Source organism: Podarcis gaigeae, assembly GCF_964106915.1.
Source record: "Podarcis gaigeae genome assembly, chromosome: 13".
Taxonomy (NCBI): Eukaryota; Metazoa; Chordata; class Lepidosauria; order Squamata; family Lacertidae; genus Podarcis; species Podarcis gaigeae.
In genome coordinates, this window is record NC_139689.1 from 39,654,021 (window position 1) to 39,668,027 (window position 14,007).

Genomic DNA, 14,007 nt, shown 5'->3' on the forward strand with positions numbered 1-14,007 from the left:
GCTCCCAAGTGACTGTTAACTGCAATTTCTTCACTGATCAGAACCTTCCAGTGATCACAATCTGTTCTTGCCCAGACTAATGAAAATGAATATGCATTATCCAGGGCTGTCTATAAATATTAAACGCAATTCTCTCCCCCCCCCCCATCACCAAGCAGCTTTCACCAAAGAGGCATGCACCGCATTAACAGCACAGGGTTTCAAACTTTGACAGTAACACACAAATATCAACAGAGACGATGAAAATATTTTGAAAGCACAAAACATAGACATACATTTATCTACTGGTACTGATCTGATGCAACAAAAAACTTGCATCAGAATACAGAGAAGTAGGTAGCCTAGCTTAATGGATAACTTCTCATCATTTTCAGACCTGTGACATGTCTCATCATTTTCAGACCTGTTAACTAGGAGTGTTATTTGAGTCAAGCCTGACATGGATGCAAACACCTGGGGCTCTTAGAAGTCCACATTCTAAGAGGTGAGCTTTTAAGACCCCTCACCCCAAACTTTCAGAGGTGAACTTCAATATTCAGAACAGAAAGACCTTTGCCTCTTAAACTAGGCAAGTTTAAGATGTGTCTTCTTTTTAAACTATTCTTGAAAGAAATATGGGGGGGGGCAGAGAGCACACCAGCAAAACAAGACTCTCTCATCTGAGTGACACATTCAGATCCCCATCTTTCTCTTCCCAAGCCAACTCGAGCTTGCCCCTCTACCTCTGCCTGGAAGTAAATAAGTGGAACTGGCTTCTAAGTAAGCATGTTTAGCACTTGGCAATGTTTTGGTATCATCTGATTACAGAGTGGCTGGGGGGACTCAGCCAGATGGGTGGAGTATAAATAAATTATTATTATTATTATTATTATTATTATTATTATTATTATTTGACAAATGAAGTCTTTACAAGATATTAAGAAGTTGATGGGTAGTTAGTCTTTCTTTGAAGTCCTCTTTGTCAAAAGCAGAATGGAGGTGAGAAGCAAGTCCTCCAACAATAAGATCACCAGGTTGGTAGTATTCATGTGGAATTCTGGACAGATCATGGATGGTGCAACTCGTGGTATGTTTGCACACCATAAGTGGCAGATAAAAGAGAATGGACACAATAAATAACAGCATGCTAAGGCAAATATTATTCCCTATCAGACACCCTCATTTCTATCTAGAAAATGAACCTTAGCTTCAGAACCATCCTCCGTTCTATATTCTGTTTTGACATGAACAACACTTCCCTACCAATTCACAGATTAAAATCCTATCCTATAACTCAACAGCAGAAATCATTCCTCTACCTCTGTGCTTTCCTATGCTTAGAATGGCAAGAAGGGTTTTTTATACCCATGTTTAGACTTTGGATTGTATTCTCTGGAAATCTATTGCGACATTACCTAAGGGACACTTAGTAATTACAAGAATGATTATTACAGATGAGATTGTAACTAGCTCTCTTTACACCAGGAACATCAGAAAATGTCAAAACAAAAACTTTCTCTTTATGAGAGAACAGAAGGACATTCAGGACGAGGAAGAAAACAACAGTGAGCCAATCTGTTATCCTGAAATGCTTCATCTGATTAATCTAATCTCCTAAAATTTCATACCTGAACACTAGTTCATTAGTTTACTGACAATTCTACCAAGACAGATTAAAGAATGATGAAAGGTGGCTTGTGTTTGTTTTAAGCTTTTAGAAGTTTAAAATATATTCTCTTGAGTCCAAAACATCCCTCTTCCCCTAGCATAGAAAAAGGACACACATCATCCAGAAAACACAGGCAGTTAAACTTGACTTAGTTACAGTGGAGGAAGTTCCATATTATTGGTACAGGAATATATGAGAGACTTGTTAGAATCATGTGGTCTGTGCTTGGAGGAACCAGCACAGATCTCACATGTTCTGCTTCTAATAATAATAATAATAATGGCCTCCCCAGCCACTCTCGGCGGCTTCCATAGAAACCAAAAATACAGTAAAATCACACGTTAAAAACTTCCCTGAACAGGGCTGCCTTAAGATGTCTTCTGAATGTCAGGTAGTTGTTTATTGCTTTGACATCTGCTGGAAGGGCGTTCCACAGGGAGGGTGCCACTACCGAGAAGGCCCTCTGCCTGTAGCTTTTTTTTCCTGCATAATTTTTATTGTTTTTTAAATCATAACAAACAAGAAAATAAAACAGTTTACACCTTGTTATCGCAGATTTCTTTCTATAAGACTTCCTTCAGCTTCCCCTGAAATCATCCATACCCTAATTTAACAAATTCACACAAATCCTAGCTTATATTGACATTATTTTCTCTTTCCTTCTTTTTCTCTTTAGACAATATTCCAACCTTTTCACAGAGCTTTTTTAAACCCAACTAGCGTTATCTGACCTTCACTTATATTTTCCAGATATTCCACAAATTTCCCCCAGTCCTCAATGAACCTTTGGTCTTTTAAATATCTAATTTTCCCCGTCAATCTGTCCATCTCCGCGTATTCTAGTAGTTTTGCTCTCCATTCCTCAAGCGTTGGTATGTTCTGTTGTTTCCAATTTTGGGCCAATAGGACCCTTGCGGCCGTTGTTGCATATTGAAAGAATTTACTGTCATTGTTCTTTATATCACTTCCTGCTAGGCCTAACAGAAAAGCCTCCGGCTTTTTCCCAAAGTTATATCTTAATATACTTTTCATTTCATTATATACACTTTCCCAAAAGCCTTTGACCTTTCTGCAGTCCCACCACATGTGGAAGAAGGATCCCTCTTTTTCCCTGCATTTCCAGCATTTATTGCAAGTTTTATATATTTTTGCTAATTTTGCAGGTGTTATATACCAACGGTAAAACATCTTCATGAGGTTCTCTTTTAACGTTATGCAAGCTGTAAATTTAAGGGTTTTTTTCCAGAGTTTCTCCCATTCTTCATAGTATATATTATGGCCGATGTCCCTTGCCCAATGAATCATCACAGACTTCACTTCCTCATCTATCAAGTTATACTCTAATAGCATATTATACGTTTTAGAAAGAATTTTGTAATCATTGTTTATTATTTCAGTCTGGAATTTAGATTCTTTATCCGCGTATCCTCTCTCTTTAACGTCTTGTCTAAACATTTCGTTTATTTGGAAATAGTGTAATCAATCATAGACTTTTTCTTTAACCTGGTCATATGGTTTCAGTTTCCATGTCCCCCCTACTTTTGTTAACAATTGTTCATAAGTTGTCCAATCACCTCTCATGTTTACTTTTTTCACGCTCATAACTTTAGGTTCTAGTAAAAATCTATTCCTCTCCCAAACTTCCATTAGAGGGCCTTTAAAAATATGTGTTGCGAAACCCTTGTGCTTCCTCTTCCCCTGCCATAAGTACGCATGCCATCCTGCTCTATTGTCGAACCCCTCCAGGTCTAATAGTTCCTTATTTTCCAATTTTATCCATGTTTTCACCCAGCAAAGGGACGATGCCTCATAATATAATTTCAGATCTGGCAGAGCGAATCCCCCTCTTTCTTTAGCTTCTGTTAACAATTTGAACTTAATCCTTGTTTTTTTGCCCTGCCAGACATATTTTGAGATTCCTCTTTGCCACTCTTTAAATATCTTAGTGCCCTTGATTATCGGTAAGTTCTGGAACAGAAATAACATTCTCGGGAGAACGTTCATCTTAATTAAAGCTATCCTACCCCAGAATGACAATCTCAGCTTCCCCCACCTCTCCAAGTCCTTTTTTATCTCTTTCCATACCTGCTCATAGTTATTCTTAAATAGGTCTATATTTTTTGGGGTTATCCATATTCCTAGATATTTTACCTTTTTGGCCACTTCTATTTCTGTTTGTTGTTGTAATTCCTTGATTGCCTTCGAATCTAAATTCTTCACCATTATTTTAGTCTTTCTTTTGTTTAACTTAAAACCAGCCACCTTACCAAATTGTTCCAGTTCTTCCAGTATCTCTTTTATTGAGTTCAGCAGGTCTTCTGTTGTTATTACTAAATCGTCTGTGAACGCCTTAACTTTATATTCATTTTGACCAATTCTAATCCCTTTTATTTTCTTATTTTGTCTTATTGAGTTCAGAAGTACTTCCAGTACTATTATAAATAGCAACGGGGAGAGTGGGCAACCCTGTCTTGTACCCTTCGCTACCGTTATTTCTTCTGACACCACGTGGTTCCCTGTAGCTTTGCTTCTCGCAATGAGGGAACCGCCAGAAGGCCCTCGGCGCTGGACCTCAGCGTCCGGGCAGAATGATGGGGGTGGAGATGCTCCTTCAGGTATACTGGACTGAGGCCGTTTAGGGCTTTAAAGGTCAGCACCAACACTTTGAATTGTGCTCGGAAACGTACTGGGAGCCAATGTAGGTCTTTCAAGACCGGTGTTATATGGTCTCGGCGGCCGGCCCCAGTCACCAGTCTAGCTGCCGCATTCTGGATTAGTTGTAGTTTCTGGGTCACCTTCAAAGGTAGCCCCATGTAGAGTGCATTGCAGTAGTCCAAGCGGGAGATAACCAGAGCATGCACCACTCTGGCGAGACAGTCCGCAGGCAGATAGGGTCTCAGCTTACGTACCAGATGGAGCTGGTAAACAGCTGCCCTGGACACAGATTTGACCTGTGCCTCCATGGACAGCTGTGAGTCCAAAATGACTCCCAGGCTGCGCACCTGGTCCTTCAGGGGCACAGTTACCCCATTCAGGACCAGGGAATCCTCCACACCTGCCCGCCTCCTGTCCTCCCAAAACAGTACTTCTGTCTTGTCAGGATTCAACCTCAATCTGTTAGCCGCCATCCATCCTCCAACTGCCTCCAGACACTCACACAGGACCTTCACCGCCTTCACTGGTTCTGATTTAAAAGAGAGGTAGAGCTGATTCTTAGGTAGAGCGATTGCCTAGTCACTCTTAAGGCAAGCTAAGCCTGGCACAACAGCTTACTCTGTGGTCTTAACCCCATCATGCATTAACTCAGACTGAAGCATGTTGGTTAGATGAGACTGGTTCCATGAGACTAGTTGGAAGAGCAGGCTTAAATGTGGGAGGTGGCCTTGGAGATATTCCAGTAAATGGTGAAGACCATGTTTTCGTTTTGACTGGTTTCAATTGACTTGGAATCAGCTGAGCTATGTCCTGCTTTTGTAGGAGAAAATGGAAATTGCTTGGCTTTTTCTGAGCCAATGGAGACTGAGATTGGGAGGATTTTCTCCACAAGATGGATCACAGGTCTGCTTGTGTATTTTAGGGACCCCCTTTTTGAAGCCTGCTGAAGGTATCATATAAGGAGGAGAAATAAAGATTTCTGCTGGGATGGGGGAGACATTCAATTCAGTTCCTGCTTAAAACGGAAAAAATCATGTTTGTTCTTTCTGAATATCAGAAGCAAACAAATAGTGCATAGTGAAAACAACATTACCACACAGCTTGCAAAAATGCCGACACTGCATAGAAAAATGTGTTTATTGAAGAACTACCGACAAAAGAGGAATGGCAGATAAAATTGATGGACTACGCAGAATTGGATAAGATGACAGGGAGAATTCGAAACCAGTGGGACCAGAAATTCTTGAAAGACTGGAGTAAATATGCAAGTTATTTGAAAGACAATTGTAACCAACTGACTATGCTTGTAGGACTACAAGAGGTTTTGTAAGGAGACCTATATGAAATATGCAGAAAAGATTTATGAGAATGGATTTTAAGTTATGGGTTATTAAAAGTAATAGGTAGGATAATAAATGCAAGATTAAGAGATGAGGTTGGAAAATCTAATGATTAGACGCGGTTGATGGGAGTCTCAGGCTAAAACTGCCAAAATGTTGTATAAGATGAGATGAGATGATATGTTCTGTTTGGAAAATATATGTAAAAACTAATAAAAATGTATATTAAAAAAGTAAAGAAAAATTTGCTTATTGGTAGAAATTGACACAACAATGCTTAAGAATTTTCATGAGGATATTTTTAAATAAAAAAACATGCAGAAATATGGAGAACTGAATTTAACATGAACAAAATGAGAATCTGGTAAAATCAAAATTGGCAGGATCTTCCATCCCTATTGACTACTAATTCAGATAGTACCTCTACTTACGAGCACCTCTGGTTATGTATCCTTCGGAATACGCATGCAGCAAACGCGGAAATATTTTTCCAGGTTTCACCATGCATGCATGCGCAGAAGCACCCTACTGCACCACACGCATGTGCAGAAAAGGCACCTCCGGTTGTGAAAACCTCGGGATCCGACTGGAGCTCTGGAATGGATTCCGTCCGCAACCGGAGGTACCATTGTACTTTTAATTTACATCGTCAATTACATACACAAATGACATGTATATGTTACACCTAATGAGTTCTGATTTCCAAGATTTTGGGCCTAGAACCAATGGGGTGGTGCAGATTACACACACATTATTTTTATGTTGCATAGTTCCCATTCATTAGTGATATTAATAAATCATGTAGTCCTCCTAGCAACCTGCATCCCATAGAGCAATATGGTGGGCGTACTTTCAGTACGCCCACAATCAGCCCACGTCTTCAGTGCCTGCATGGGCTGGGCTACCGGAGCACCTTCTCTGACCTTCCGATCACAGGAACACAGGAACACTAACGCAGCATTCCCGAGAAGCAGGTCCTTGTGCTGTGGACTCATCTGCTCATGTGAGCCCCCAAACTCAGCAGAGTAAACAGAAGCAAAGCTGTGGAGGTATTGCAGCATACCTAATTTATTTCTACCAATTAATCAAATAAAAGAACATAATTATGTATGAGAGGAGCAGCACTCATACAGTCATCCTTTCTCTTCGTAAGACAGATCAAAGAAAAACAACAACAGTACCAGAGATGGAAGTCTTGAAGAGTAGCTTCTGCCCCCTCCTTTCTCACAGTATGAAAGTAAAACAATAGGATCAGGTATCCTTGCAATGGGAGGGATGAAAATACTGATATCTTATAACAATATGCCCATTAAAAATACCACAATTGTTACACATTGAGTTTTAAGTAAACACTAATCCCTGAAATAGCAAATATTGCCCACAACTATTGACATGACACATCATGAATACCTTCCCATTCTATTATAATGGCAATAGTGCCTATGTGAAAATGCCAGAACTGAGTTCTCGTGAATTCTGGCTGAAAAAATGTCAACTGAAACTTTACTTACTAGAGAATCACCCAGAAAGGAATGAGAAGCTAGCTATAAGTAAATAAATATACAAGACTCCCAATAAACGATATTCTTACATTTAATTTCTAATTAATTACACTTTGGTGTTCTAGTTAGGCCTCAATATTATGTGGTATCAATGACAAGGTTGGGGACCCCTGTCTCAGAGACTCCAAAGGATTTTTAAAGGATCTGCAGGTAGGAATTGCAACAGATGAAATGCAACATAATTATATGATAAGAATGAAGAGAGATTATTTTGATTTATATAATGGTACAAAAAAGAAAACAAAGATGATGATATAATTTACAACTTCCTTTTTATTAACTGTTCCTTGCTGTTCAGATCAGGCCTTAACAAAATGATGTAGCATTTGGGAGCAAAGATGGAGCCCAGTAAGCCAGCACTGGAGGCCAAGATGGAGAAGATCTCCACAGCCACCATGTATTTCCCCTTGGTGCTCAGGTAGACTGGAACAAAGGAGATCCAAACACTACAAAACAACAACATGCTGAAGGTGATGAATTTGGCCTCATTGAAGTTCTCAGGCAGTTTCCTGGCAAAAAATGCCACATCAAAGCTGACAATTGCCAAAAAGCCCATGTAGCCCAGGACACAGTAAAACAGGACAACTGACCCTTCATTGCAGCCTAGAATGATTTCTCTCAACATTGAGTGCATGTCAGAATCAGGAAATGGGGGAAAGATTCCTAACCACACACTGCAAATAGCTGCTTGGATAAGGGAACAAGAAATCACAATGGAGCTTGCCAGTCTTTTCCCCACCCACTTCCTCATTCTGGATCCTGGTTTGGTGGCCACAAAGGCCAGAACCACCGTGATAGTCTTGGCCAGAACACAAGAAACGGTCACTGTGAAAACAAGGCCAAAAGCCATTTGTCGGAGCAGGCAGCTCACTCTTTCTGGAGGGCTGAGGAAGATCAATGGGCAGAGGAAGCAGAGCAGGAGGAAAGTGAGGAGAGTGTAGGTGAGGTCCCGATTGTTTGCTCTGACAATGGGTGTGTCCTGATGTTTAATGAAGATGGCAAGGACTAATATTGTGAAGAGAAAGAGAGAAAGAGCAAACAATGTTAAGCTCATCCCCAGAGGCTCTTTAACAGACAGGAAGCTGATGGTCTTTGGAATGCATTGCGATTGGTCTCTGTGTGGATAGTGATCTTCGGGGCACCCAACGCAATCTTCCATGTCTGGAAATAACATAATGCGTTTAGATTTCAGTTGTTGGGATAGTAACAACATGCTGTGAGTATGGAACACTTAATGTTAAATTAGAGTTATCACAGATATTTCCATAGTAACCAAACTGAAAGTGATGCCTAAGAACCCTACCTCAACCTTTGTGTTGGATTATGTGGGGTGTCCTGTGATGGCCTGCTAACCTCCCATAAACCACATTGTTATCGTCCAGAACAGGTACAGTCCATGACCATTTTACACAGGGGTTCCATTCCCAGCCCCATTACACCCCCACATACTAGGCTGAACGCATTCCACCGCGCCCGGGTGTATGATCACGTATCATTCATAGACATGTTTATTTGCTATTGCCTGAATTAAAGAAGGTGTCTCATACGAAGTCATATCACTGGTGCATTGAGTTCAAAATTCCCTGCTATATTTTAACCTGTATCGAAGATTAGATCATGGGTCACAAACCAATTCTTTTTAGGAGATGGTCCATATTCCTTTATGGGGGCTATCTGTCAATAGGTATGGAGGAGAAAACTGGATTTTATGACACTTGAATGAGAACGCTTTCTACATTGCCCTCCTTGAACCAACACATTGACCAAAGTACAGATGCCCTTAAAAATGTGAACTTCTCTAAACATTTGTAATGCAGTTCTCCATTCAAACAATACATTAAAAAATGCACATATCACCATTGATTGATTTATCCTTCTCCTCAACTTCTAACATGACATAAGGTTGGAAAATTATATATCCTGTGTCTCTTACCCTTCTGGGATGAAATCTTGCCTTGATGACATGGAGCACAATCATAGCAGCAGAATGGCTCCCCCTCCTTCTTCTCCTTCCTGGAACCAGGAGGGCAACTTGGGTTACATAGCGAAAGGGGTGAAACCTGCTCATGTAAATAATGGGGAAGAGGGTAAGGAAAAACTTTTTCTCCCTCTGTCATAATACTAGAACTCAGAGATAAAAAACGAAGTTAATTTTTGATTGATCGGGGCACCTTTTCACACAGTATAGCTAAAACTATGAGATAGAATTCTACAAGAGAAAGTGATGGGCATCAACTTGGCTGAATTTAAAAGATGATTGGAAAAACTAATGGAAGAAAAGCCTATCAGAGGCTACCATCCTTGGTGGAGGGAATGCATTTACTCAATGGTCAGAGGAAGTATGGTACTGAATGCCAGTTGTTGGAAACCACAAAAGGGGAGAGAGGTCTTATGATTATGTCCTCTTTGTGGGTTTCCTACAAGCATCTGGTTGGCCACTTTCAGAACCTTATTTATTTATTTATTTATTTATTTATTTATTTATTTATTATACCATGCCACAGGGCAGTTTACATTATAAAAACATAAAAAGGGAAAGCATGACAAACACAATCAGTAGCATCCCAGTTTGAAAGACCATAAATAGTTTAGTTCACTAATGGCTTGGAAGAAGAGGAATGTTTTTGCCTGGTGCCTATAGATATGTAGGGAGGTGCCAGGCAAGCCTTCTTGGGGAGGGCTGATTCTTCTCCGATCTAAGAAGCCCCTTTCCTCATTCTACACTTGGTGACAAAGAATAGCTACCCACAAACCTTCACAGCCCCTACTTCCTTCTCAACCATCATGCATTTGAACTGCAAGGATCAAACACCTTCTTCTTCCCAAGAGACTCATGAAATTCACTTGGACGAAAAGAGCCCCAGGCCAAAAGCCACATGCCATAGCCAGATGCTGGACAAGATTGGCCAAAGGCATTATTCTGCACTAGTTGGGCATTGATCTGAGCCAGCAAGATCATCTTATGTTGAGATTCCTGTATCCCGGAACACGTAACCTTCGGGATGACTTCCAACTCTAAGATTCTATTATTCTTAAGCAGTGCAGAGGAAAATGTTTAGAATCTGGCTGGAAAGGCAGGTATGTACTGGACTGATGATATGTAAATAGAATAACATTCTCTTTTCCTGTCTCTCATGGATGTAGGAATTATGCCCCACCTGCTGAAAGCTTCTGTGCCACACCATTCTGTTGTCATCAAGGGTGAATACCTGGCCTGTGGCAGCCTCCCCACCCACCCTTCCAACCTTGACTCTCATGAAGGAGTTATTTGGGAAAGTGACCAGGTTGGTGATATCAAAGCCAGCTTCTACTTCCCTGTTCGCACTAAAAGATACTGTTTCCCCAGCAGAGTTGTTGAAGGAGACACTCCTAAGAAAGGGGTGGAGCTGCAAGGAAAGAAATAGAGTAACTTTGAAGTAATGCAAATGTCTTGTAATACGTACATAAAGGCTTTAATGCTGTAGAATAAGGTGTCCTGACAGGCTTGGCCTATGTCACTTTCTCTTACCTTGGGAGGAAATGGGCAACAAAGCCATTTGTTCTGCTAACTCTAAATGTGAATTTGGTGTGTGTGGAGTTCTGACCTGATCCCTACAGCCACATGGATTTAAGAAAAAAACAGAGATACAACTTAGGACACTTTTGGACCATAACCCAAACCAGGGAAATTGCTGGCATGGCAGTTAAAGAAAAAAGAGAGAACATTTAATAAATAAACTGAAAGCAGAAGCGAAAATAGTAGACAATCCAAAAGATATAAGGAAACAGTTTGTTATTACACAGAGCTATATTGAGCTGGTGAGGAACACAGAGAAAAAATAGGTTATTTAAAGCAGAACAATTGACAAAAAATTCCGAAGGAGATCAGTTCTTTGAATGCACCAGTAACAATGATGGAGATGCAACAGGGAATAGGCCAGGCTAAAGCTGGTAAATCGCCAGGACCTGATGGACTATCAGCTAAGTATTATAAGAAATTACCGTATTGGCCTGAATATAAGCTCCACCTTTTCCCCAAATTCAGACTGTGAAAAGTTAATGTGTGGCTTATATTTGCGACCTTATGATATGTAGCCAGGAGTGTTCGGCAAACAGTGCCAGGAGCGTGGCAAAGCAGTGCCTGCCCACGTCTTCTCCCCCAAGGCCGGGAAGGGATAAGGCTGCCAGGAATGCAGATCAGCCCCCCCCCCTGCCCCCAGTATGTAGCCAGGGGCAGCGAGGAATGAAGCGGCTTATATTCAGTTATTTTTTCTTTTTCTCTTTTCCCTCCCCTCCAATCTTAAAGGTACAGCTTATATTTGGGTGCAGCTTATATTCAGGCCAATACAGTACAAGATTTTCTGGCACAACCACTTAAGGATATAATGAATGGAATATTAAATACAGAGAAACTGCCAGAATCTCGGAAAGAGGCATATATTACATTGATTCTGAAATAAGATACAGATTTATTGTCAGTTAAAAATTGCAGGCCAATCTCTTTGTGAAATAATGACTACAAACTATTCGCCAATATTTGGCAAATAGAATGAAAAGGATTTCATCCATCAAGATTAAGCCAGCTTTCTTCTTGGTTGGCAGATGAAGGATAATATGAGAAATATAATTGATTTGATAGAATATCTGGAGGCCAGGAATGATAAGCAAGCAGCATTAATATTTAGAGATGCAAAAAAATAAGTGCGCCCTATGGGCCAGTGCGCCCTATAGGGTGAAAAATACGGTATATTATACTTGAAAGACCACTGTAAACGCTTGAACTCATTGGCAGATTTTAAATAACTCTTGCAATGATACATAGGACTTGGATACAACGAAGGGTGATAAATTAGATGGATTTATAATATGCAATTTTAAAAGTTATTTAAAGAACCCATGGAGGGGAGGAGGGAAATCTTGAGATTCAGAAGAATCATGTGCAAGTTTTAATATCTGTAATAATACTATGCAAGTGAATGAATTTGTTTAAAAAAATAATTGTTTTTTTAAAAGCAAGATGGCCTGATACTTCACTGTGCTAGTACTTAATGAGCAGCTTCTCTGCACAGAAGCAGAGAATGTGGAGTTTGAATTTTTTCAGGGTACTGTTTTACATATCACTGCCTATGTCTAATAAAGTATATCCCATGATAGGCATTACCTGCCAAGGCTGAAGCTCCTGCATCTCTGCTTCCACCACTGCCCTGTATTTGGTCCTGGACAAGAACATGGCATGTAGAGCATGTGCTATGGCATAGACAGCAGTATAGAGACTGTAGCTGTGGCCAGACATGGTCATCTCAAAAGCAGACGAAGTGAGATTCTCCAGCTTCTCCTCTCCAGTGCAGGTTCCACTGGCCTGCTCCTCTGTACTGGAGTTTGGAAATGAACAGAGAAATACTTGTGCCCAAATCTGCTTGACAAAGCCATTTCCATTTGCCTCAAAAGGATTTTGTGCCTCAAGAAAGAATTTGAATCCTTGTACCACATTTGAATGAACTGCAAAGGAGAGGGAACCCTGGAAGGCTTGCATATCCCAGTTCATTTGATGGCTCAATGCTGTGAAATCCAGCTGTGCCGTCAGAATCCACACCTTACCGACAGATATCTTGGTCACGATTTCCATTTCACCTAGTGCTACCATTGTTCGCAATGTAAGCATGGATTTGGTTCCTCCATAGACAACCACCACCTTGGCTTTACTTTCCAGAATAGCTTGATAAATTTGGATCAACTGGAAATACATGGCATAGTACGCAGCCAAATGTGTCGTTTTCAGGTTTGTCTCTGAGAAAGCCAAGCAAATGCCTTTCTGGGAGAGCAGAGGTTTCAGGGTCTGAATAAATCTCTCTCCACTTTCTGCAGCAAGCAACCCAACCCACGTCCAACCAAAGTGCAGAAGTAATTCAACAATCCCAGTGTACTGATGGGCTTCATTGGGCACCATCTTGTAGAAGGAAGTGAATTGGCTTTGACCAGCATCTTCTGGGGCAAAGGAGCCATAAGTGAGCTAAAAGGAAATAAAGGAGCATCATCTACAATAGCAGAAGGACTGGGTATGTGCATCCAGGACCTGCCCACCCAGGAGGCAAAATTAGCCACTTGCCTTAAGAAGGCAGTTTCCAGAAAGCTGGGGAGGTAGCAGATTGCACCCTGTGTTTCTCAGCCTCCACCTCCTTCTCTGCCACCCCTGCATGCCAAGTTTCCTGCTTTCCTCTCCTCCCTCCCTCCTTTTCTTTCTCCACTTTTACCTCTATGCCTTCCTATGTTGCTGCTTTCTTCTCCCCTGTTTCTTTTGCTTTGCTTCATCGCAGCATTTCAGCTCCTGCTCTCATGGTGTCTTCCCTTCCTCTCTCAGATCACTAGGACACAGAATCCCCATCAAGTGCCACAATGTGTGGGCAGCTGACTCCTGATTGTCAGGCTTCCAGCTTTGCAAGCGAGCAACTTCAGTCTCCAACCAGTAGGCCATGGAGCAAAGGTGAGAGGGTCTCAGTCAGCAGAATGGAATTTGGATACATGTTTTTAGGTGTGTGTGGAGAAGGAAGTGGGGTGAGATCTCTTCCACCATTCCATTAGCTTCTCTTCATCCATAGACACTGACAGTTTGATGCTACGCATTCTATTTAACTGTGCAAAGCACACTGGGAGCAGTTTTGTGAAGGGCAGAATCACTCTCCTTTGTCTCTCACAACTATTTCTCTATTATACAAATCCTTTCTGGATAGAAAATATCAAGGTGACTGAGTGTGAAATGCCCAAGGCACTATCTTACCTGGGGAATCTTGTAGGTGCCCAAGATGTTTGCCAGGTAGACAGAGGT

The 14,007-nt window shown here is 41.0% G+C and overlaps 1 protein-coding gene across 1 annotated transcript in view; it reads right to left on the reverse strand.

Annotated features, from left to right (window-relative positions):
* Positions 1-14,007, reverse strand: part of LOC310829901 (uncharacterized protein) — a 169,979-nt gene that overhangs the window by 66,743 nt on the left and 89,229 nt on the right. The window contains exon 15 of the mRNA XM_083708914.1: positions 9,139-9,218. Coding sequence (XP_083565040.1) covers positions 9,139-9,218 — 80 coding nt within the window. The remainder of the gene's footprint in view (positions 1-9,138; positions 9,219-14,007) is intronic.